Source organism: Schistocerca serialis, chromosome 5 (assembly GCF_023864345.2).
Source record: "Schistocerca serialis cubense isolate TAMUIC-IGC-003099 chromosome 5, iqSchSeri2.2, whole genome shotgun sequence".
Lineage (NCBI taxonomy): Eukaryota > Metazoa > Arthropoda > Insecta > Orthoptera > Acrididae > Schistocerca > Schistocerca serialis.
Window position 1 is genome coordinate 289234441 of NC_064642.1, and position 22807 is coordinate 289257247.

The following is a 22807-nucleotide window of genomic DNA, read 5'->3' on the forward strand; positions in this document are numbered from 1 at the left end:
CACTACATCACCAGCTCAATACCTCTTGGTGTGTCTAGACGTTGCTCATGGAAAACTCTGACTGATGGCTTGTCAATCTGGCTCCATTCTGGTCCTGCATTGTCCAGCCCTTTCATCCATCCCATAAGAGGATAAGGCACATGAAGGCATTGGCCCGGCAGCACATCTACTTTCCCAGCATCAAGCTTACAATGAACACACATGCTGCTTCTGCAATGCCTGCTCCTCCAATTAGGAGTCCGCAGTCTAAAGTTTTTTGTCGTGGCTCTGCCTTGACCACCCATGGGAAGGGTTCACTTCAATTTTGCTGGTTCATTTCAGGGATCTATGTGGCTGTTGGTTATGGATGCCCTTTCAAATTTCTCACATGTCCACTACCATCCTTGGCACATTTCATGCCCTTGACAGGATTTTCACCATTGAGAGCGCAACTTGCACCATAGTATCTGACAATGGGCCTCAATTTACGTCAACTCAGTTTGAAACCTTCTGTTGCCTAAACAGTGTCGACCATCAAACCACCATGCCTTTTCATCCTGCCTCCAACAAGGAGGCTGAACAGCTGAATCTGTATATTCGAAATACAGATGCAGAAGGCCTTACAAACATCATCGACTGAGGAAGCATTGCACAACTGCCTTGTGAGATATTGGTCCATCCCCAACAATGACGTTACTCCAGCCAAACTTCTGTATGGCCACAGGCATCACACCCTGTTAGATCTCCTGCATCCCATGCACTGTTTCCCTCCTACATACAGAGTGCTGGTGCTTGGACTTCATGTTTGGCCAGCATCTAGAGTGGGCCATTGGCATTGTCACCAGCCACAGAAGTCATCAGTTGTTCAACATGGAAGATGGGGGACTTCGTCTGCTTGCCATTGCAACCAGCTCTGGCCACCACCACAGTTTCAATCAGTGCCCCTGTACTTAACTCCTCCTCCACCCTGCAGAACAGACACAAGGGTCACCTGAAACCAGGCCTCTTGCCCTCTCCCACATATCCTGTGCCATGGTCAACCTCCATCCTGATACCCCTGCTTGCTCAGAGACATGTGATGGGATCACAATTTGGGAACATAAGGTGATGGAATGCTCCTTCCACCCAAACTGCACCTTGCCCCATGGCACTGGATCAAGCAGCAGATGCACTCTTGCCTCCTCCGCTACCATAGCCCTCAAATGAGCTTCCTGTTGAGGTTGACACCATGCCGATGGTCCTCAATCCACTGGCAGCAGGCGATATCCCTCCCGTCACCCACCTCCACCATCACAGAAACCATCAGGGTAACTTTTGATCATACATAGCAATTTCAGGGAGGAGGGATTTAATATACCCACCAGAGGACATTAGCAATAATGGAGCAGTGCCACTACAGTTAAATTTAGTCAAACGCCACCAGGGGTGTGCCTACAGTCACATGATGTGACTCACTAATGGCCATGGGGTAAGTGATCCACCACCAATCAATCTAGTATCTTATGCCTCATGCGTTTAGTTGTATGATGCCTAGTTGCTATTCAACACTGGAAAATCCAGTATAGAATGTAATAATATTATGAACAGAATAGTTGTTACAATATAGGACAGAGATGATGAGTCACAGATAGGCAAACATAAAGATTGTCAGAAAATGAGCTTTCAGGCAACAAGGCCTTTGTTGGAGATAGAAGAAGAAGAAGAAAAAAAAACACACACACACACACAGGGGTGTGGGATAGTAAAGTGCAGCTTGTGGGAGCATACAGGGACGAGGTGGAGAGAGGGTAGGGCAGCTAGTTGCAGTCAGGAGGTTAGAAGGAAGGCGGAGGGGTGGGGGGGGGGGGGGGGGGGTAGCAGAAAAAGGGAGAGGTTGGTTGGTTGGTTGGTTTGGGGAAGGAGACCAGACAGCGTGGTCATCGGTCTCATCGGAGTAGGGAAGGATGGGGAAGGAAGTCGGCCGTGCCCTTTCAGAGGAACCATCCCGGCATTTGCCTGGAGCGATTTAGGGAAATCACGGAAAACCTAAATCAGGATGGCCGGACGCGGGATTGAACCGTCGTCCTCCCGAATGCGAGTCCAGTGTCTAACCACTGCGCCACCCCGAAAGGGAGAGGTAGAAAGAGAGAGGTAGAAAGACTGTGTGTGCATTGGTGGAATAGGAATAGAAGACAGTGTAGTGGTGGAATGAGAACAGGGAAGGGGCTATAGGGTAAGGAGAGAGATTAACAAAGGTTGAGGCCAGAAGGGTTATGGGAACACAGGATATATTACAGAGAGAGTTCCCACCCATGCAATTCAGAAAAGCTGATGTTGGTGGGAAGGATCCTGGCACAGACTGTGGAAAGCAGCCACTGAAATGAAGAACATTGTGTGGAGGGGGTGCTCGGCAACAGGTCCAGCTATTTCTTGGCCACAGTTTGCCAGTAGCCATTCATGTAGAAGCAGCTTGTTAGGTGCCATGCCCATGAAGAATGCAGCATGGTAGTTGCAGCTTAGCTTGTAGACTGGTTTCACAGGTAGCCCTGCCTTTGATGGGATAGGTGATGCTTGAGACTGGACTGGAATGGGTGGTGACAGAAGGATGTACGGGACACGTCTTTTTGTTGGGCCTATCTGTGACTCAGCATTTCCACTATATGTTGAGGAACAACTATCCTTTTCATAATACTGCTAGTTGCTATTCAGTCCTGCTTTTTTAGACTTGGGCATTCTGGCTTAGGTTTTGGTGTTTGTTCAATGCTCCACTCATGAAAACACTGGCTTTGTTCAAGGATCACAAGTGTGCTTTGGTGCAGATTCTTTATCTTGTCCATATACTCATTTATTCAGGCACCTACATCTACATCTATGTGATTACTCTGCTATTCACAATAAAGTGTCTGGCGGAGCGTTCAATGAACCACCTTCAAGCTGTCTCTCTACCATTTCACTCTTGAACGGCACACGGGGAAAACGAGCACAAAAATTTTTCTGTGAGAGCCCTGATTTCTCTTATTTTATCATGATGATCATTTCTCCCTATGTAGGTGGGTGCCAACAGAATGTTTTCACAATCGGAGGAGAAAACTGGTGATTGAAATTTCATGAGAAGATCCGTCACAATGAAAAACGTCTTTGTTTTAATGATTGCCACTCCAATTCACATATCATGTCTGACACTATCACCCCTATTCCATGATAATACAAAACAAGCTACCCTTCTTTGTACTTTTTCTATGTCATCTGTCAGTCCCACCTGATGCATATCCCACACTGCACAGAGATACTCCAGAATAGGGTGGAGAAGCTTGGTGTAAGCAGTCTCTCTAGTAGACCTGTTGCACGTTCTAAGTTTTCTGCCAATGAATCGCAGTCTTTGGTTTGTTATACCCACAATATTATCTGTGTGTTCGTTCCAATTTAGGTTATTTGTAATTGTAATCCCTACGTATTTAGCTGAATTTACAGCCTTCAGATTTGTGTGACTTATCGCATAATCGAAATTTATCTGATTTCTTTTAGTACTCATCTGAATAACTTCACACTTTTCTTTCTTCAGGGTCAGTTGCCACTTTTCGCACCATACAGAATCTTATCTAAATCATTTTGCAAGTCATTTTGAACATATAATGACTTTATAAGGCGGTAAATAACAGCATCATCTGCAAACAATCTAAGACAGCAACTCAGATAGTCTCCTACGACAATAATATTATTTTGTGCAATTCTGCAATACAGGTGCAACTACAATGGAGGGATAGCTATTGAAAGGTCAGACAAATGTGTGGTTGCTGAAGAGGGGCAGCAGCCTTTTCAGCAGTTGTAGGGTCAACGGTCTGGATGATTGGCTGATCTGGCATTGTAACATCAACCAAAACGGACTTGCTGTGCTGGTACTGCGAACGGCTGAAAGCAAGGGGAAACTACAGCCGTAATTTTTCCTGAGGGCATGCAGCTTTACTGTATGGTTAAATGATGATGGCGTCCTCTTGGGTAAAATATTCCGAAGGTAAAATAGTCCCCCATTTGAATATCTGGGCGGAGACTACTCAGGACGACGTCATTATCGATAGAAAGAACACTGGCATTCTACGGATCAAAGCATGGAATGTCAGATCCCTTAATTGGGCAGGTAGGTTAGCAAATTTAAAAAGGGAAATGGATAGATTAAAGTTAGATACAGTGGGAATTAGTGAAGTTTGGTGGCAGGAGGAACAAGACTTCTGGTCAGGTGAATACAGGGTTATAAATACAAAATCAAATAAGGGTAATGCAGGAGTAGGTTTAATAATGAATAAAAAAATAGGAACGTGGGTAAGCTACTACAAACAGCATAGTGAACACATTATTATAGCCAAGACAGGCACGAAGCCCACGCCTACCACAGTACTACAAGTTTGTATGCTGACTAGCTCTGCAGATGGTGAAGAGATTGACGAAATGTACGATGAGATAAAAGAAATTATTCAGATACTGTTGTAGAGAGTTTCAGAGAGAGCATTAGGGAACAATTGATAAATACAGGGGAAAGAAATGCAGTAGAAAAAGAATGGGTAGCTTTGAGAGATGAAATAGTGAAGACAGCGGAGGTACAAGTACATAAAAAGATGAGGGCTAGTAGAAATCCTTGGGTAGCAGAAGAGATATTGAATTTAATTTATGAAAGGAGAAAACAAAAAAAAAATACAGTAAATAAAACAGGCAAAAAGGAGTACAAGCACCCAAAAAATGAGAGCAACAGGAAGTGAAAAATGTCTAAGCAGGAATTGCTAGATGACAAGTGTATGGATGTACAGGCATATATCACTAGGGGTAAGATAGATACTGCCTACAGGACAATTAAAGAGACCTTTGGAGAAAAGAGATTCACCTGTATGAATATCAAAAGCTCAGATGGAAAACCAGTTCTAAGCAAAGAAGGGAAAGCAGAACGGTGGAAGGAGTATATAGAGGGTCTGTACAAGGGCGATGTACTCCGGGGCAATATTACGGAAATGGAAGAGGACGTAGGGAGATACGATACTGTGTGAAGAATTTGACAAAGCACTGGAAAACCTAAGTTGAAACAAGGCCCTGGGGTAGACAACATTCCGTTACAGCTACTGATAGCAGCCAGCCATGACAAAACTCTTCCACCTACTGAGCACTATGTATGAGACAGGCGAAATACCTTCAGACTTCAAGAAGAATATAATAATTCCAATCCCAAAGAATGCAGGCGTTGACATGTGTTAAAATTACTGAACCATTAGTTTAAAGTCATGGCTGCAAAATATTAACACACATTCTTTACAGACGAATGGAAGATCATGGAAGATCAGTTTGGATTCCGTAGAAATGGTGGAACACATGAGGCAATACTGACCTGATGACTTATCTTAGAAGACAGATTAAGGAATGGCAGACCTACATTTCTAGTATTTGTAGACTTAGAGAAAACTTTTGACAATGTTGACTGGAATACTCTGTTTCAAATTCTGAAGGTGGCAGGGGTCAAATACAGGGAGCAAAAGGCTATTTACAATTTGTACAGAAACCAGATGGCAGTTATATGGGTCGAGGGGTATGAAAGAGAAGCAGTGGTTGGGAGGGAGTGAGACAGGGTTGTAGCGTATCACCAATGTTGTTCAATCTGTACATTGAGCAAACAAAACAGTAAACAAAAGAAAAATTTGGAGTGGGAATTAAAATCCATGGAGAAGAAATAAGAACTTTGAAGTTTGCCAACAACATTGTAGTTCTGCCAGAGACAGTAAAGGACCTGGAAGATCAGTTGAACGGAATGGACAGGGTCTTAAAAGGAGGATATAAGATGATCAACAACACAAGCAAAATGAGAATAATGGAATGTAGTCGAATTAAATCAGGTGATGCTGTGGGAATTAGATTAGGAAATGAGACACTTAAAGTAGTAAAGGAGTTTTGCTATTTGGGGAGCAAAATAACTGATGATGGTCGAAGTAGAGAAGATATGAAATGTAGACTGGCAATAGCACTGAAAGCGTTTTTGAAGAAGAGAAATTTGTTAACATCGAGTATAGATTGAAGTGTCAAGAAGTCTTTTCTGAAAGTATTTGTATGGAGTGTAGCCCCGTATGTAAATGCAACATGGACAGTAAATAGTTTAGACACGAAGAGAATAGAAGCTTTCAAAATGTTGTGCTACAGAAGAATATTGAAGATTAGATTAGTATATCACATAACTACTGAGAAGGTATTGAATAGAATTGAGGAGAAGAGAAATTTGTGGCACAACTTGACTAGAAGAAGTGATCAGTTGATAGGACATGTTCTGAGGCATCAAGGGATCACCAATTTAGTATTGGAGGGCAGCGTGGAAGGTAAAAATCATAGAAGGAGACCAAAAGATGAATACACTAAGCAGATTCAGAAGGATGTGGGTTTCAGTGGGTATTTGGAGATGAAGAAGCTTGCATAGGATAGAGTAGCATGGAAAGCTGCATCAAACCAGTCTCTGAACTGAAGACCACAACAATAACATTCTTTTGTGTGCAGAATTTTAAACCACTTTCTGGTGTCACTTGTCGTCATTGAATTGCCTAATTAGTTATTTGCAATATCTATCTGGACAATCCAATGAAGGGATGATGTGATGGAGCAAGCTGGGATATTTTTACTTCCCCTCTTGTTTTGCCATCTGCCTCCTTAAAATTCATTTTTTTAATGTCTGACTAAATACCATTAACATATGTGGATATAATCTGCATTTTCATGAAAGAGAAAGGTTGGCCCTCAGTCTTACAGAATACACCACCAGATCTAATTTTGTGCTTACTTTTATGTATGTAATTAATTTCCTGATTTATTTTGACTATTCCTTTCATTATAGAGTAATGGTTTTGTAACTTAAAATTCTATTGTTGACCTATAAATAAATATAAATTCTGTACTAATTATAAACACTTGGAGGAACAACTACTGTAATATATTCTTAAAGGATCTATTTGGCTCTATTCGAAAACATGTTAGTAAAGCCAGCCCTTAATTAATTCCAAAGTAATTGACAGTTTTGTCAAAAGTATTGTTTGCATAATGATATTTGTTAATTTCATGATTTAAACAAATAATTTGGCCTAACTCTTGTAGCAGAAGAAACTGTTAAAAAGAAGGTAGATTTTGATGTATTCAGTTAATTTGATGAGTGACATTTTAATAGTAATTTCTGTAAATCAAACATCAAAAATGTATAGTTTCAGTGACTATTATTGTGAGGATACATAAGGGCCCAGTTTTTGATCCCGAGACAAGTCAGTCCACAGACGAGTTCCAGATGAGAAACAACTTAACTGTGAAATAAGTTTAACACAATTAGGGCAGGTATTAAAACAATGATAGTGTCTGTTCCATACATACCTGATTATTCTGAAAGAACTGTGAACTATGTGGTTATGCTTTTTAATGCTCACAAATATTCAACAGTAAACTATTGCAGCAGTATGTGGATGTTTGCCTGCAACCCATTAATGAGACTTATCGAAAGTTAAACAATAGTCCAATGGCCGTATTAACCATGTGTATTGGGGGGCTTGTGAACAGCGAAAGTAAAGAACTGTGAAACACAAATGTGCACCTGTCAGCTACATCATTTAAAGTAGTCAGTGTAGATTTTCCACCCCCCATTTTTCAGCCAGTGTAGCGACTCAGTATGTCGACACTGAGGACAATCAACAAAGAAATAAAGCAGGCAAACATCACATTCTCTGAACAGGTAACTACAGGTCCTGTATGGTTTTCAGGGGAATCTTATACCATTCTTCCTGCAAAATAGTGGGAAACTTCAGGCACAGATGATGGATGTGGATAGCAATCATGCACCCTTCTCTCGAAAGTAGATTACAAAGGCTCAGTAATATTGAGATTTGGTGACTATAGTGAACAGGGGAGATTTACCAATTAATCCTCTTGCCTTCAAAACCAGTCCTGGATGATGCGAGCTGTGACCAGGGTCCCTGTTATCATGGGCACAGCATCATCATGGGGGAATAAACATTGTACAATGAAATGGATATAACTAGCCAAAATGGCCACATAGTTCTTGATGGTAATGCAGCTTTGCAGAGTAACCATGGGCCCTATGAAATACCATGTTATCGCTGCCCAAACCATCACTGAATCCCTGCATGTTTAAATCTTGGAATGTGAACAGGGCCAGAAGTTGGAAACTGAGTGAAACAAGATTTATCCAACCAAATGACTTTCTTCCCTTGCTCCAAAGCCACCCTACAAAAGCTCAGCAAAATGTGGTACTCCTGTTCTCTCAGATTCCAAGTGAAACAAATGTCCCCCTCTCCGCTTCTGAGGTAAGTATTTCTCAGTAACATGACGCATAATTTCATTTCAAACTTTTTTTCCTTTCTTGACTGGTTACATAAGCCTTTTTCTTGGCAACAAACACAAAATATATACAGTGGTGAATATAATTTCATAAGAAACTTATTTCATACCTGTAAATGCAGATTCAGAATCAGATTGAGAGGATGCAACTGCATAGGCAGTAGTAGAGACATCAGAACTGTGAATGTCATCAGAGATCCATCCTTCAATTTCACGTTGCACAAGTGAGTCAAAGAATGCCATCATCCGTGGATCTTCTTTTGTTGACTGGTGACTGTAGTCGTGAGTCATAAACTGCATGTAAATGAATACAAGTTCTTGGATAAATACTGAACAACAACAACAACTACTACTACTAGTATTAAATAATGTATCTTACTCTACATGATGATTTAAAATTCAAATGTGTGAATAAAACAAGAGTAAAGCACAATGCTCCCCATAATTATGTATTACACCACTGATTCCTACTTAGTAGCCTATGGTATCAAAATAATACTCAGTGCACAAAAATAACACAAATTTCTGATTTCCACAAATGCATTAATGAATTTAAAAAGTGTCAATTCCACATTCGAGTTTTAAACAGAACATTTGTGCCAACATACCAAGTCCACAGAATGAAAAATATGACAGAACCTGACAGATTCTGACTGACTCCCATACATAAAACAAAGGTAGTTTTATCAAAACCATTCAAATGTGTAAAGTCAATAACTGTCCCTATTACCTTACTGCACCGGCTCCACTACCGCATAGCATCTCACCGTCCATACTCTGAAAACACTGTCAAGTCTGTGTGGCAGAGTACATCTTTCATTTCATCACATACTAATGTTTTTTGCTATGTGGCAGAATGATAGCTTATACGCCGCTGTTGGAGGTGCAATTATGACTATTACTACTTCAGTCTCTATGAAAGAAACAGATACAGTGGTAATAATATTAGTTCATTTTGCACTGAAGATCACATTGGAACTTACAAGGTGTTTGCAGAAATTCTCTTATATTCTCCTACAAGTCAAACAAGTCTAATGCAATGTAGCCTGTTTTTGTTGGTGTCACATGAGGTTCCTTACATTGAACCTGATATTGATTCCACCCACTGAAGAATTATTCCAGTATAGGTTGAACAAATAATTTCTAAGAAAACCCTAAAGATAACACATAGCTTGCTTATGATGCAAAACCTTCTCTCCACAAATTTAGAAAGATGCATTCCATATTCCCAAAAACTGCTACTTCCAACATCTGCATGATATTACTGACTCAGTGGGGCTTATTAACAGTTAGGTGCCGGCTTACTCAAATCTTATCCTGATCCAAATGGATAAGAGAAAAATGTTTAATGGCTAATAATTTCACATAGATTACTGCATCATCTATGACTCCAAGACTGCAACTATCACTCATTCATTAATACCAAGTGAATAGGGACAGCTCAACCAAACTTCCCTTGCAGATGAAATATCACTACTGTGATTGTGTATGACCCCTTCTCCAGGACATGAGACATGATCTGCTTGTCAAACCATCTTCAGTCCCATCACAAGAGTCAGTTTCTCTGCTTTTCTAAGCATTTTCTGAAGCAGATGTCCATGCAATACAGAACTGGAAGGCTTGAGGGACCAAACGTACTGTGCTTGAGGGATCAAACATCCTGTGTTCCCACATGACTGCCAGGTATCTGATTAACTATATCGATCTCCTAACAATAATTTGAGTAGCAAATCTTTTGGGTTTCACATGACTGGCATTTTCAGAAACAACATGGGTTGCAGATAAGTCACTAGTTTTCAACTCAGTAATATCTTAAAATTATTCTACAAAAACAAATAAAACACATCAGCTTTCTGTGGGAAATTTTCCTACTTCTTCTTCTTCTTCTTCTTCTTCTTCTTCTTCTTCCAGCCTTCTTTTAAAAATAAGTGCAACATGTCCTCTTGTTAATTAATCTACTGTAAATTGCTGTTAAAATGACTGTAAACATACAAGCAAATACATGGGCATCATCACAGTATAAGGTGTAGTTGAATTTAAGCAATTTTAGTTACTTTTCAATACTGGTCTAGCTGATATTGTATCATTCATCTTTGCAATCGCACTGCAATTAAACAGCTTTCACATCCTCTGGTTTTTTTAACAAAGAAAGCTTCCACTTTATTTTAGGCATAAGTTCACAGCATTTTATAAGAATAAACACAACTACAATACAAAAGCTGATTTTGACCCAATTTTCTTGTATTTGTCTGACAAATGATGGCAGGAAACTCTGAATTGCCACCTTGCACCCAGAGGCAGAGTTGGCCTGTATGAACACAGTGTTGTCACATGACATTTTACTTCTGAACACTTGTTCATTTCAATACACTCAGGAATTGTGGAACACCTGTCTCGTAAACACACTTTACCACTAGCCCAATTTATTTTGCTGCTGTTACACCCATGAGTTCCTAGCAACCATACGAGCCTTGGTTTTCTGTGCCAATCAAGGTCTGAGTGAAGTTTGGCTAATGCTGATTTCCTGTGTTTCTGCAGGAGTGTGTAGTGTTCATGCTTCAATACACATGTGCTTACTGGTCACCATTCCCTCAAAATAAATGTCATCACACTCATATCTTACATTATACATGTCTGCAGTGTGGAAACGTCTACGGAATTACTTGTGAACCCCAAAAGATTGCAATCTTGGTGCCACTATGAAATATCAGATTATTATTTCTGAGATACAGCATTTTGCTTTTCTTACATACTTTGTCGTCAATGCATCTCATAAATTTTGGCAGGAAATGTGGCAGGAGCTCATTTTGCCCACAACTGAGGTTATCAACGTCAATTACCCGAATGATTGTTTTGATTTCCAGAAGACTTAATGTACTAGGTTGCCTCTTGTGGTTCTAAACACTTAGACATTCAGAAAAAGAACTCTGCCATTATTTTCTGTCTCCAGCAGGTGTACATTTTTATGTCAACTGTTGGGGTACCAAAGAAACTTGCCACTTCCTGATAGGCCCAAATGATGAATGGGTCACCCACATATTTAATAAAAAAAAATGATAGCAGCAGTGTGGAATTTAATGCTGATTGTTACAAGGCCTCCATGAACATATCAGTTTTTCCTTTCACAAGCTCATCTGTTGTTACAGGTGAAAATAGAGAATGGAGGAACCACCGTCATTCCATCTACATGTTCATGCAATATCTGACCTAACTACACACAGTTTGTATTGGGACACCCTCCTCTAGCTTTACTTTTCCCTAATAGTAGTAGTTGATACCAGTAATATTTTTCAAATTTTGGACAGGTCAATACTATCTCAGCTGTTTTTTTTTTCTGAAAAATTTCATATAATTTTATACACAATACATTATATTTCAAGCCAAAATTTATGACCAGAAATTATTATTTTGGATGTTATAATTGATAGATACTAGTTCTGAACGCACAGTTAGAATTATTTTTTTTAGAAACATTTGAAATTATGAATTATTTGGCACACTTAAAATTTCTATTAATAATTGCACAGTCTAGTACTGTTTATTATGTTTATTTCTAAATTCATTTATGAAATAATATTTGAAACTAATATAAATTCAGTTGTCAAGAAACACTGTAAACCGTTTGGAATATTGTTATTACAGCAGAGTGAAGCATGCCTCAGATGTGATTGGATGTATTTTTGTATTTTGAGTGAACAATATAAATTTGGCTTTGTTAACACGAAAATTTCAAAAGATTGTGAGCTATACTAAAATGCAACAAAATAAATTAATGTAAAAACAAAAATTCTGCAACAACAATCTTCAAAATTATTTAGATGAATTCAACCATGAGGGCCTAAAATGTGAGAATTTCAGCTTCAAGAATCAGATGCCTAGACAAGAAGAAATGGATCCAATTCTACAAGAAAAGATAAATAAATTAAAAAGTTTATTCTAATCTTACTCCTCTGAATTTTCAGAAAAGACTTTACTTATTGCGTTAGGAAGGAGGGGGGAAATTACAAGTGGAGGCTCATCGGGGACTAACTGAGTAATAATGAAGTTTTGACTGTTGCAGGAAGTGCTTTATCTTGTTAATTTTTGAAACATATGCACGAACAAATTTTTGATCACATGGAGCAAAAATCTGAAGGCTGCCCAACAAAGCAAATCATGACAACAGTGACAATGTACTACCAATAATGACGGACCAAATGGCTCTGAGCACTATGGGACTTAACTTCTGAGGTCATCAGTCCCCTAGAACTTAGAACTACTTAAACCTAACTAATCTAAGGACATCACACACATCCATGCCCGAGGCAGGATTTGAACCTGTGACCGTAGCGGACATGTGGTTCCAGACTGTAGCGCCTAGAACCGGTCGGCCACCCCTGCAGGCAATGACGGACCAGTTCAAAAGAAAGTGACGAGGACTTTACAACTACATCCAAGGACATCAAAAGGGAAAGATAAGTAAAAACTATTTGTGAACTTAATTTGTTTGAGGACTCATGTTGTTGTTGTTGTTGTTGTTGTTGTTGTTCTTGTTGTTGTCGTGGTCTTCAGTCCTGAGACTGGTTTGATGCAGCTCTCCAGGCTACTCTATCCAATACAAGCTTCTTCATCTCCCAGTACCTACTGCAACTTACATCCTTCTGAATCTGCTTGGTGTATTCATCTCTTGGTCTCCCTCTACGATTTTTACCCTCCACGCTGCCCTCCAATACTAAATTGGTGATCCCTTGATGCCTCAGAACATGTCCTACCAACCAATCCCTTCTTCTAGTCAAGTTGTGCCACAAACTCCTCTTCTCCCCAATACTATCCAATATCTCCTCATTAGTTATGTGATCTACCCATCTAATCTTCAGCATTCTTCTGTAGCACCACATTTTGAAAGCTTCTATTCTCTTCTTGTCAAAACTATTTATCGTGCATGTTTCACTTCCATACATGGCTACACTCCATACAAATACTTTCAGAAACAACTTCCTGACGTTTAAATCTATACTCGATGTTAACAAATTTCTCTTCTTCAGAAATGCTTTTCTTGCCATTGCAAGTCTACATTTTATATCCTCTCTACTTCGACCATCATCAGTTATTTTGCTCCCCAATTAGCAAAACTCATTTACTACTTTAAGAGTCTCATTCCCTAATCTAATTCCCTCAGCATCACCCGACTTAATTCGACTACATTCCATTACCCTAGTTTTGCTTTTGTTGATGTTTATCTTATATCCTCCTTTCAAGACACTGTCCATTCCGTTCAGCTGCTCTTCCAGGTCCTTTGCTGTCTCTGACATAATTACAATGTCATCGACAAACCTCAAAGTTTTTATTTCTTCTCCATGGATTTAATACCTACTCCAGATTTTTCTTACTGCTTTCTCAATATACAGATTGAATAACATCAGGGAGAGGATACAACCCTGTCTCACTCCCTTCCCAATCACTGCTTCTCTTTCATGCCCCTCAGCTCATAATCTGGTTTCTGCACAAATTGTAAATAGTCTTTTGCTCCCTGTATTTTACCACTGCCACCTTCAGAATTTGAAAGAGAGTATTCCAGTCAACATTGTCAAAAGCTCTCTCTAAGTCCACAAATGCTAGAAAGGTAGGTTCACCTTTCCTTAATCTATCTTCTAAGATAAGCCATAGGGTCAGTACTCCCTCACGTGATCCAATATTTCTACGGAATCCAAACTGATCTTCCCTGAGGTCAGTTTCTACCAGTTTTTCCATTCGTCTGTAAAGAATTCGGGTTATTATTTTGCAGCCGTGACTTATTAAACTGATAGTTTGGTAATTTTCACATCTGTCAACTCCTGCTTTCTTTGGGATTGGAATTATTATATTCTTCTTGAAGTCTGAGGGTATTTTGCCTGTTTCATACATCTTGCTCACCAGATGGTAGAGTTTTGTCAGGACTGGCTCTCCCAAGGCTGTCAGTAGTTCTAATGGAATGTTGTCTACTCCCAGGGCCTTGTTTCAACTTGGGACATTCAGTGCTCTGTCAAACTCTTCACGCAGTATCATATCTCCCATTTCATCTTCATCTACATTCTCTTCCATTTCCATAATATTGTCCTCAAGTACATCGCCCTTGTATAGACCCTCTATATACTCCTACCACCTTTCTGCTTTGCCTTCTTTGCTTAGAACTGGGTTTCCATCTGTGCTCTTGATATTCATGCAAGCGGTTCACTTTTCTCCAAAGGTCTCTTGAATTTTTCTGTAGGCAGTATCTATCTTACCCCTAGTGAGATAAGCCTCTACATCCCTACATTTGTCCTCTAGCCATCCCTGCTTAGCCATTTTGGACCTCCTGTCGATCTCATTTTTGAGACCTTTGTATTCCTTTTTGCCTGCTTCATTTACTGCATTTTTATATTTTCTCCTTTCATCAATTAAACTCAATATTTCTTCCGTTCCCCAAGGATTTCTAATAGCCCTCATCTTTTTACCTACTTGATCCTCTGCTGCTTTCACTACTTCATCCCTCAGAGCTACCCATTCATCATCTACTGTATTTCTTTCCCCCATTCCTGTCAATTGTTCCCTTATACTCTCCTTGAAACTCTGTACAACCTCTGGTTTAGTCAGTTTATCCAGGTCCTATCTCCTTAAATTCCCACCTTTTTGCAGTTTCTTCAGTTTTAATCTACAGTTCATAACCAATAGATTGTGATCAGAGTCCACATCTGCCTCTGGAAATGTCTTACAATCTAAAACCTGGTTCCTAAATCTCTGTCTTACCATTGTATAATCTATATGATACCTTCTAGTATCTCCAGGCTTCTTCCATGTATAAAACCTTCTTTCATGATTCTTGAACCAAGTGTTAGCTATGATTAAGTTTTGCACTGTGCAAAATTCTACCAGGTAGCTTCCTTTTTCATTTCTTCCCCCCAATCGATATTCACCTACTACATTTCCTTCTCTCCCTTTTCCTACTATTGAATTCCAGTCACCCATGACTATTAAATTTTCGTCTCCCTTCACTATCTGAATAATTTCTTTTATCTCATCATACATTTAATCAATTTCTTCGTCATCTGCAGAGCTAGTTGGCATGTAAACTTGTAACAAAATGAATAGGGACAAAAGCAAAAGTGAGGTGCAAATGAATGCTGCAGGGCCCAGTCAGGGCATGTTTGAGCCACAATGTAATAGTTGAACAGAAGGCCGTAGCAGATAAATCTCATCACAATATCGCCATTTTAAACCAAAAAAAATTAAAAACAGAAAACAATATGCAAACTAATGTAACAGTTTTAGTTCAAAAAATTTCAGCAGTTCAGGAAATATGCATTCACAAATATCTGTGTGCAAACAATGGTACTGCGTGATCCAACATGCAAAAGTTTTCCCACATAATTTACAGCCAGTGGATTTTCTGCACAACTGCATATACAGTTATGTGTCAGGCATGAATGACAATCAAAAAATTAAATCTGTTAAAAGATTTCTTGAAGGCGAAACTCTGTCATGAGTAAATTTAAATTTCAGTCAATGGGAAAAATATCAGAGTTTGAAAAAAAATTTTTAAATAAATTTTGGTAGGAAGCCGAATGGGGAAGAATCAAAAGTGAATTTTTGAATGGTCCTAATTATAAGAACAGGGGTAACACTCTGAAGGAGTTTTGTAAGAACTAACTTAAAAAATTAGCATATCTTGACAAACCATTTGATGAAATGATCTTGATTGATGCACTTAAAAGGAGATTACCAGAAAGATTGCAGTTGCATTTAGTACACGGACCTGATGATTATCCTGAACAATTTTTATGATATGTTGACAGGCTGCATAGGGCAGCAGAAAGAAGTATGTACTGTAATACCGTATTTACTCGAATCTAAGCCACACTTTTTTTCCAGTTTTTGTAATCCAAAAAACCGCCTGTGGCTTAGAATCGAGTGCAAAGTAAGTGGAAGTTCTGAAAAATGTTGGTAGGTGTTGCCACAACTAACTTCTGCCATCAAATACATGTAGCGCAACACAGGTATGCTTTGCAAGCACAAAGATAAATACTGGCACCAACACCTCTGTGTCAGTAAATAAATTAAAAGAAAAGGTAGAAGAATGTAAACATTATGCCATGTATTCTTTCGTTTTTGCTGCTATCTCATTTAAATCCTGTCTGTCTAATAAACTACGAAACTAGAGTGAGACAACAGCAAACGCGGAAGAATATACATATCATGTCATGTTTATATTCATATTATTCTTATGCTAAATAGTGATACAGTCAGAAATGAAGCACAGCAACTGACTAGATTTTTAAATATAAGATGACTAATTTCTGTGCAGAATGTAATGTACTAAAGAGGCATCTGCAAAGATTATCAAACAGAGAAAATTTTTTGCTAAACTCTTGTTCAGAACATCTTCTATCACACGCAGTCTATTATTTGGTTCTTGTTGATCATTATCAAAGAAAGCAGCAGTGTAAGTAACAACAAATACCACTCTCTTGCCATTGTTTTGCTTATAAGACAATTCCTGTCTTTTTTTTATTGTAAGCCGCAGTAGCACGCACAAAAGCAAGCCATGTGAACACTCATTATCAGAATGCGACAAACAATGCATGACGCAGTACAGTAATGCATTTTCAGCTTAGAGTGACGTAAACCCCTATAACAAAGAGAACAGCACTTATCAGATCAAAGCAAAATAAGCAATCGATTCAAACCAGATGAAGCACGCGAAAAAGGAAGGGTACCCGTATAAATATGGACGGAGCGCCTGACACAGCAATGGCTACTTGCTAAAGCTTAACTGTCAAGCTTACGACTCAAACCAAACTACTGTAGCTGTATCTTCATGAATTCGACCTCAATTGTGTTTCACGTTACAATGGACCAACTTTGTTTCGATTTGGAGGGGCGGTCTAAAACTTTTCTCTCACCTTGAATTTCGAGTCTCAAATTTCAGGAGCGGCTTAGATTCAGGAAAATTTTTTTCCCTTGATTTCAAGCCTCATTTTTCAGGTGCAGCTTAGATTCCAGTGTGGCTTAGATTCAAGTAAATACGGTAATCGGAATGACAGAAATCACACAGGAGTAACCACAGAAACAGAGATAATGGTAACTTCTGTAAGAATCAAAGTGTCAGTAGAGAGAGAAATACAGAACACCAGTAGGGCAGAATAAATGGGGATAACCATGGGCACTTTAATAGAAGAAATGATCATAGAAGTAAATACTCGGGAAATGGCAGTTTGCCTCAATGAAGGTCCACATTTTTGGGCAAGGAAACATAACAAGCAAAGGCCCAAGTTACACTTACAATTAGACAATAACAACAGTGTTAATGATGTCACATGTATCTGAAACTGAACAGAAGGAATATCAGATTTCTCATTAATGTTTTGATCAAACTTTTTGGGATACTGTGTATAATTATGGCAATGTAAGTGCTAATCACAAACAGAATGTGAGAGTGGTGAGAATTTTGATGTAGCCATGTACTAATGATTTCTTCTCTTGCACAGAAAACAGTGTTATTGATGTATGTAAATCAGGTGATGACTGTATTGGATCTGAACTAGGTGGTATTTTTGATGTAGATGTGAATGAGGGCTTTGAAGTAAGTGAGACTGGTAAGTCTGAGACTGGTGGCTTAACGTAAATGAATGTGGGTGAAATAAGTGACTTTGATGGAGATGAGACTTGTATTGTCAGTGACACCACTGTTGAAATCATTTTGGAGGAATATGATGATGATGAATATTGGTTTTCTGTGGAGTTTAAGAATGATGAAGTTTCAGAGTTATTTGTGAATGATGTTGACATTACAGGTAAGATAAGTGACATATGTGAAGTAAGTGAGGGTCATGGAATACCAGTCCAGTTAAAACAGTTTTTCATTAATGTCATGCAGGGTAATGATCGAAACAGTAAAGGTGAGATATCTGTGAGCCTGGAGAACGAAGGTGAAAACTTTTTAAAGTTTTTTTGGGACCAGATTGATAACAACATAGATAAACGTGCATCCTGTGGTAAGTTAGCTGTAGTTAGTCACAATTTGTATCCCAATTAGCAGAATGAAGTGAAAGAGGATCTAAGCAGGAAATATGATTTTAACAGTAATGTGTTTTGTGTTACTTCTGTGACATGTGCTGTTAGTTGTGTCATGGAATCTATTCATTGTGTTCAATCTTTACCTGACAACATGAGTAATCACAGTAGTGTTATGCCATCTGTAAAGTTGATAAAACCTCTTGAAGACAGTGTAGATACAGCATTTTATGAAGTTGAAAGTGATCTTTTAAATGAAGTGTCTGTTAACAGAGAGGACGATTCAGATTTTGGGTGTCCTTACATTAAAATTATCAGTGGGAAGGTAACTGATTGATTGATACAGGTAGCCAGACTTGTACATCTGAACAATTTAGGGACACGATCAAGTATAGTAAGTATAGTGGAAATGCACATTGTAGGTGTGAAGATAAGAGGAGCTACAGGTAAGCAAAGCAAATCAGTAAAATCTCACGTACTGTTAACTTTTACTATAGAAGACGAAGACCTTTGAATATGAATGCATAGTGATCCCTAGTCTGGAAGAAAATAAACACTACGTTTGCAAGTTCATACAGCGACATGATTCTGTTTTGTAATAGATTTGTGCTTTAGAATTTGATACATATATGCCATGTGACTAAATGGGTAGATCCTTTTACAATTTTCAAATGGGACAATGCCATTAAATATCCAGTAATAAATTTCTTTATCTTAGAACGCCATTAGTGTTTAATATTATTATTATTCCTGTGTACTCTGCAGAGAATAAGTAAACTTAATTGTCCAGAATGAGATTTCCACTCTGCAGAAGTGTGTGCAGTAATATGAAACTTCCCAGCAGATTAAAACTGTGTGCCAGACCGAGACCCAAACTCGGACCCTATGCCTTTTGTGGGCAAGTGCTCTACCAGGAGCGCTAGTTCTGCAAAGTTCACAGGAGAGCTTCTGTGAAGTTTGGAAAGTAGGAGATGAGGTGCTGACAGATGTGAAGCTGTGAGGACGGGGCACGAGTCATGCATGGGTAGCTCAGATGGTAGAGCACTTGCCCGTGAAAGGCAAAGGTCTGGCACGCAGTCTTCATCTGGCAGGAATTTTCAAATTTAATTGTCATGAACTCTTTTGAGTGTAGTGGTAAACTGAGTGAAGACTCATTTTATTCACTTGTACTGTAAATATTAAGAATAGCACTTTAAAGTTTCATATGTGAAGACATTTTAATCCATTCTGAAGTGAACCATGTATACTTATTTTTTCAATATAGATAGGCAAAACATATGCCGTTGGGTGTGAGGGAGGTATTGAACAGCATACTTAGTACACAAAAGAATGTTTCAGGATTCGGTGAGAAAGCTAGATGGGGAGTTACTTATTCGTTGGAGTATGTGATGAGAAATCTAGTGAGAAAACTGAAAGATGTGTGTGGATCCACTCCCACACTCCTGTATGGCTGCATCATTGTTGGTCCAGTCGACTTTCAAGAGATCATAGATGCTGTATAATGTACTCAAGTGTCTGTCAGCTGTATGAATTTTGTGAGTGAAATCTGTAAATTGTTAGCTAAGAAATTATCCTATATGAAGAATTCATGGAACCATTTGTTTAGAAAGGTGGTCACTGCTATGGGTAGTGTTAGTCCACATAAATGAATGTTTTTTCCAAGTGGGGGTTTAAGTTCCCAATATATTATGTAACTTCAAATCTTATTTGACTTGGGTATAATGCTGTGGAAGGTTAATGTTCTACGACTGATGATTTGTTATGTTTAACACAGAAATGTGAAAAGTTAAAAAGTTCAGGAGTGTGTTCTATGAACCATGTGGTAAATAAGGATCAGAATCTGATAAAATTAGGCACCGTTAGGTTAGCAGTCATACATTTCAATGAATTTTCTTAACTCAACACTCAGAATGTATTTTTTTTTTTTTTATCAATTGTAAATGAATCTTCCAGGTTTCTATGTACATAAGTTAGTTTGTATGAACAATTGGCAAATAGTGTGGGAGACATTTGCCTTTGTGATCATAAATTATGGAACTGTAGAACAAGATGTAATTTCTGATTTCACACAGCGATTTTGGTCCTCATGCTATGCAAACTCATGTTTAACTCTGTTTTGCTCTCTCTCTCTCTCTCTCTCTCTCTCTCTCTCTCTCTCTCTCTCTCTCTCTCTCAGTGTGTGTGTGTGCGTGTGTGCGTGTGTGTGCGTGTGTGCGTGTGTGTGGGCGCGCGCGCGCAACTATTGGTTGATGCTAGATGTTTCCTATAATTATTCTTTACATATTATTGAAATTACCGATAAATGATTATGAACTTTATTCATTTTGTTGTGTCGAAACATTTCTGCTGGTGTGTACCCAGTGTGGTTTGGATTCATGGGTAAGTCCCCACATCATAAGCATAGGCCCTAATATTTTTTCATTGTTTTCTCCTTTCATGAGTCAACATATTCTTACTCACATGTGGCTGATTGATTTTGTGCAATGCTCCCACTTGTGACTGAGTATGTTCTTCTGGTATGTACCCATTGTCATGAGTTTTTCCAGTCAGCTCACTTGTCGTACACTTAGACTATGAATTTTTATTTTCTCTTTTTTGATGATCTTGAAGGAGTGACTTTATAATTTCAACTTGCAATTTGTAGTTCTAATAATTTACATTGTCTCTGCACTTATTTCTATAGTTCAGTGTTGTAAATTGTAGTTTTGACTTTGTATCATCTGTCTTGTGACAGAATGTTCCACAGATCTGAAAATCTGTATGCCCTGTCCTCATATACATACAGATTATGACTTGTACGTTAGATTATTTTCCTTATGTTTTCTGTAATATGTTATGTATCAGATACTCTTATACGTCTGTATTCTATCTTTTGGCATCATTTTGTATTCCATTTGGCAAACCTTACAGGAGGTCACAAATTATTGTAAACACATTGTTCTATATTATGTGAGGGGGATATTGTAACATGACATCCTCCACCAGCATTACTTTTTCTCAACAGTAGTTGTCAAAACCAGCAATATTTTTTGTATTTTGACAAGCCAGCTTTTCTTCCGAAAATTTCATATAATTTTATACACAATATGTTATTTTCAAGCTAAAATTTTTGAATGGGGATTATTATTTTGAATATTATAATTGATAAATACTAGTTCTAAATGAATATATGAATTATTTGGCACACTTAAAATTTATATTATTAATAATGCAATCTAGTACTGTTTATTATGTTTATTTCTGGATTCATTTATGAAATAATAATCAAAATTAATATAAATCCATTTGTCAAGAAAAACTGTAAACCCCTTGTAATACTGTTTTTATCGCAGAGTGAAGAGTAGTAAGCACACCTCGGATGTGATCGAACGTATTTTTGTATTTTGGGCAAACAATGTAATTTTTGCTTTGTTAATGTGAAAATTTCAGAAGACTGTGCGATATACTAAAATGTGACAAAATAAATTAATGTAAAAACAAAAATTCTCCAATGACAATCTTCAAAATTATTTAGATCAATTCAACCATGAGAACCTAATATGCTAATATGTGAGAATTCCAGCTTCACGAATCGGACCACTAGACAAGAAAAACCGGAGTCAACTCTACAAGAAAAGATAAAAACTGATGCAAATATCTGGTGGTATTCATTCCATGAAGATGTTTATAGTCTCTTCAAGTGACACACTCTTGAATAGTAGACATCCACCCCCCACCCCCCGTAGTTTCGTAAACAATTGTAAGTTGATCAAAACTTCAGCTTCTGTATTGTAGCTGTCATATAATTTTAGATAGCGAAGTCGTCTAATGCCCATAAGGATTCTATTCAAACTGACACTGGCCACATAAGGCTAAGCAGTTACTTCAGCTCTCAGTTTGCTCTAGATAATATATGGTCCAGTGTGACCAAAAATTGTACACACACTTGAGCCTTAATAAATGACCAAATATTCTTAAGTTTTGAGAAAATCCTGGGAGTCAAATTTTGTTACAGTAGACTTGAAGCCTTCATTCATTGGCTTTGTGATAGTCAAGATAGTTTTGATTCCTATCAGCCTATCTGCAGTTTTTTTTAACAAAGCAAGTCCTCATTAATATCAGCCTAGGTGCAATTTTTAAACATCACATTAATAATAGGTAATTTTTTTTAAGAATCTTCCTAATTCTCGGTCTATAATGGGGAATGTACACTACAACATACCCAGTTGATATTAAATCAAACAATGGAAAAGCCAGGATGGAATGTAACAATATTAGGAAGGAAAGTTGCTACTCACCATATAGCGGAGATGCTGAGTCGTGATGGGCATAACAAAAAGATTCACACTATTATAGATTTCGGCCATTAAGGCCCTTGCCAGCAACACACGCACACGCGCACACGCACACGCGCACGCACACGCACGCACGCACGCACACACACACACACACACACACACGCACGCACGCACGCACACGCGTGCGTGCGTGCGTGCGCACGCAC

General features: G+C 38.5%; 1 protein-coding gene across 2 annotated transcripts in view; it reads right to left on the reverse strand.

Moving 5' to 3' along the window:
* The window catches only part of LOC126480904 (DDB1- and CUL4-associated factor 5), a 127132-nt gene that overhangs the window by 15237 nt on the left and 89088 nt on the right, over positions 1 to 22807 (reverse strand). For both annotated transcript variants that reach the window (XM_050104303.1, XM_050104301.1), the window contains exon 9: positions 8427 to 8610. In XM_050104303.1, coding sequence (XP_049960260.1) covers positions 8427 to 8610 — 184 coding nt within the window. The remainder of the gene's footprint in view (positions 1 to 8426; positions 8611 to 22807) is intronic.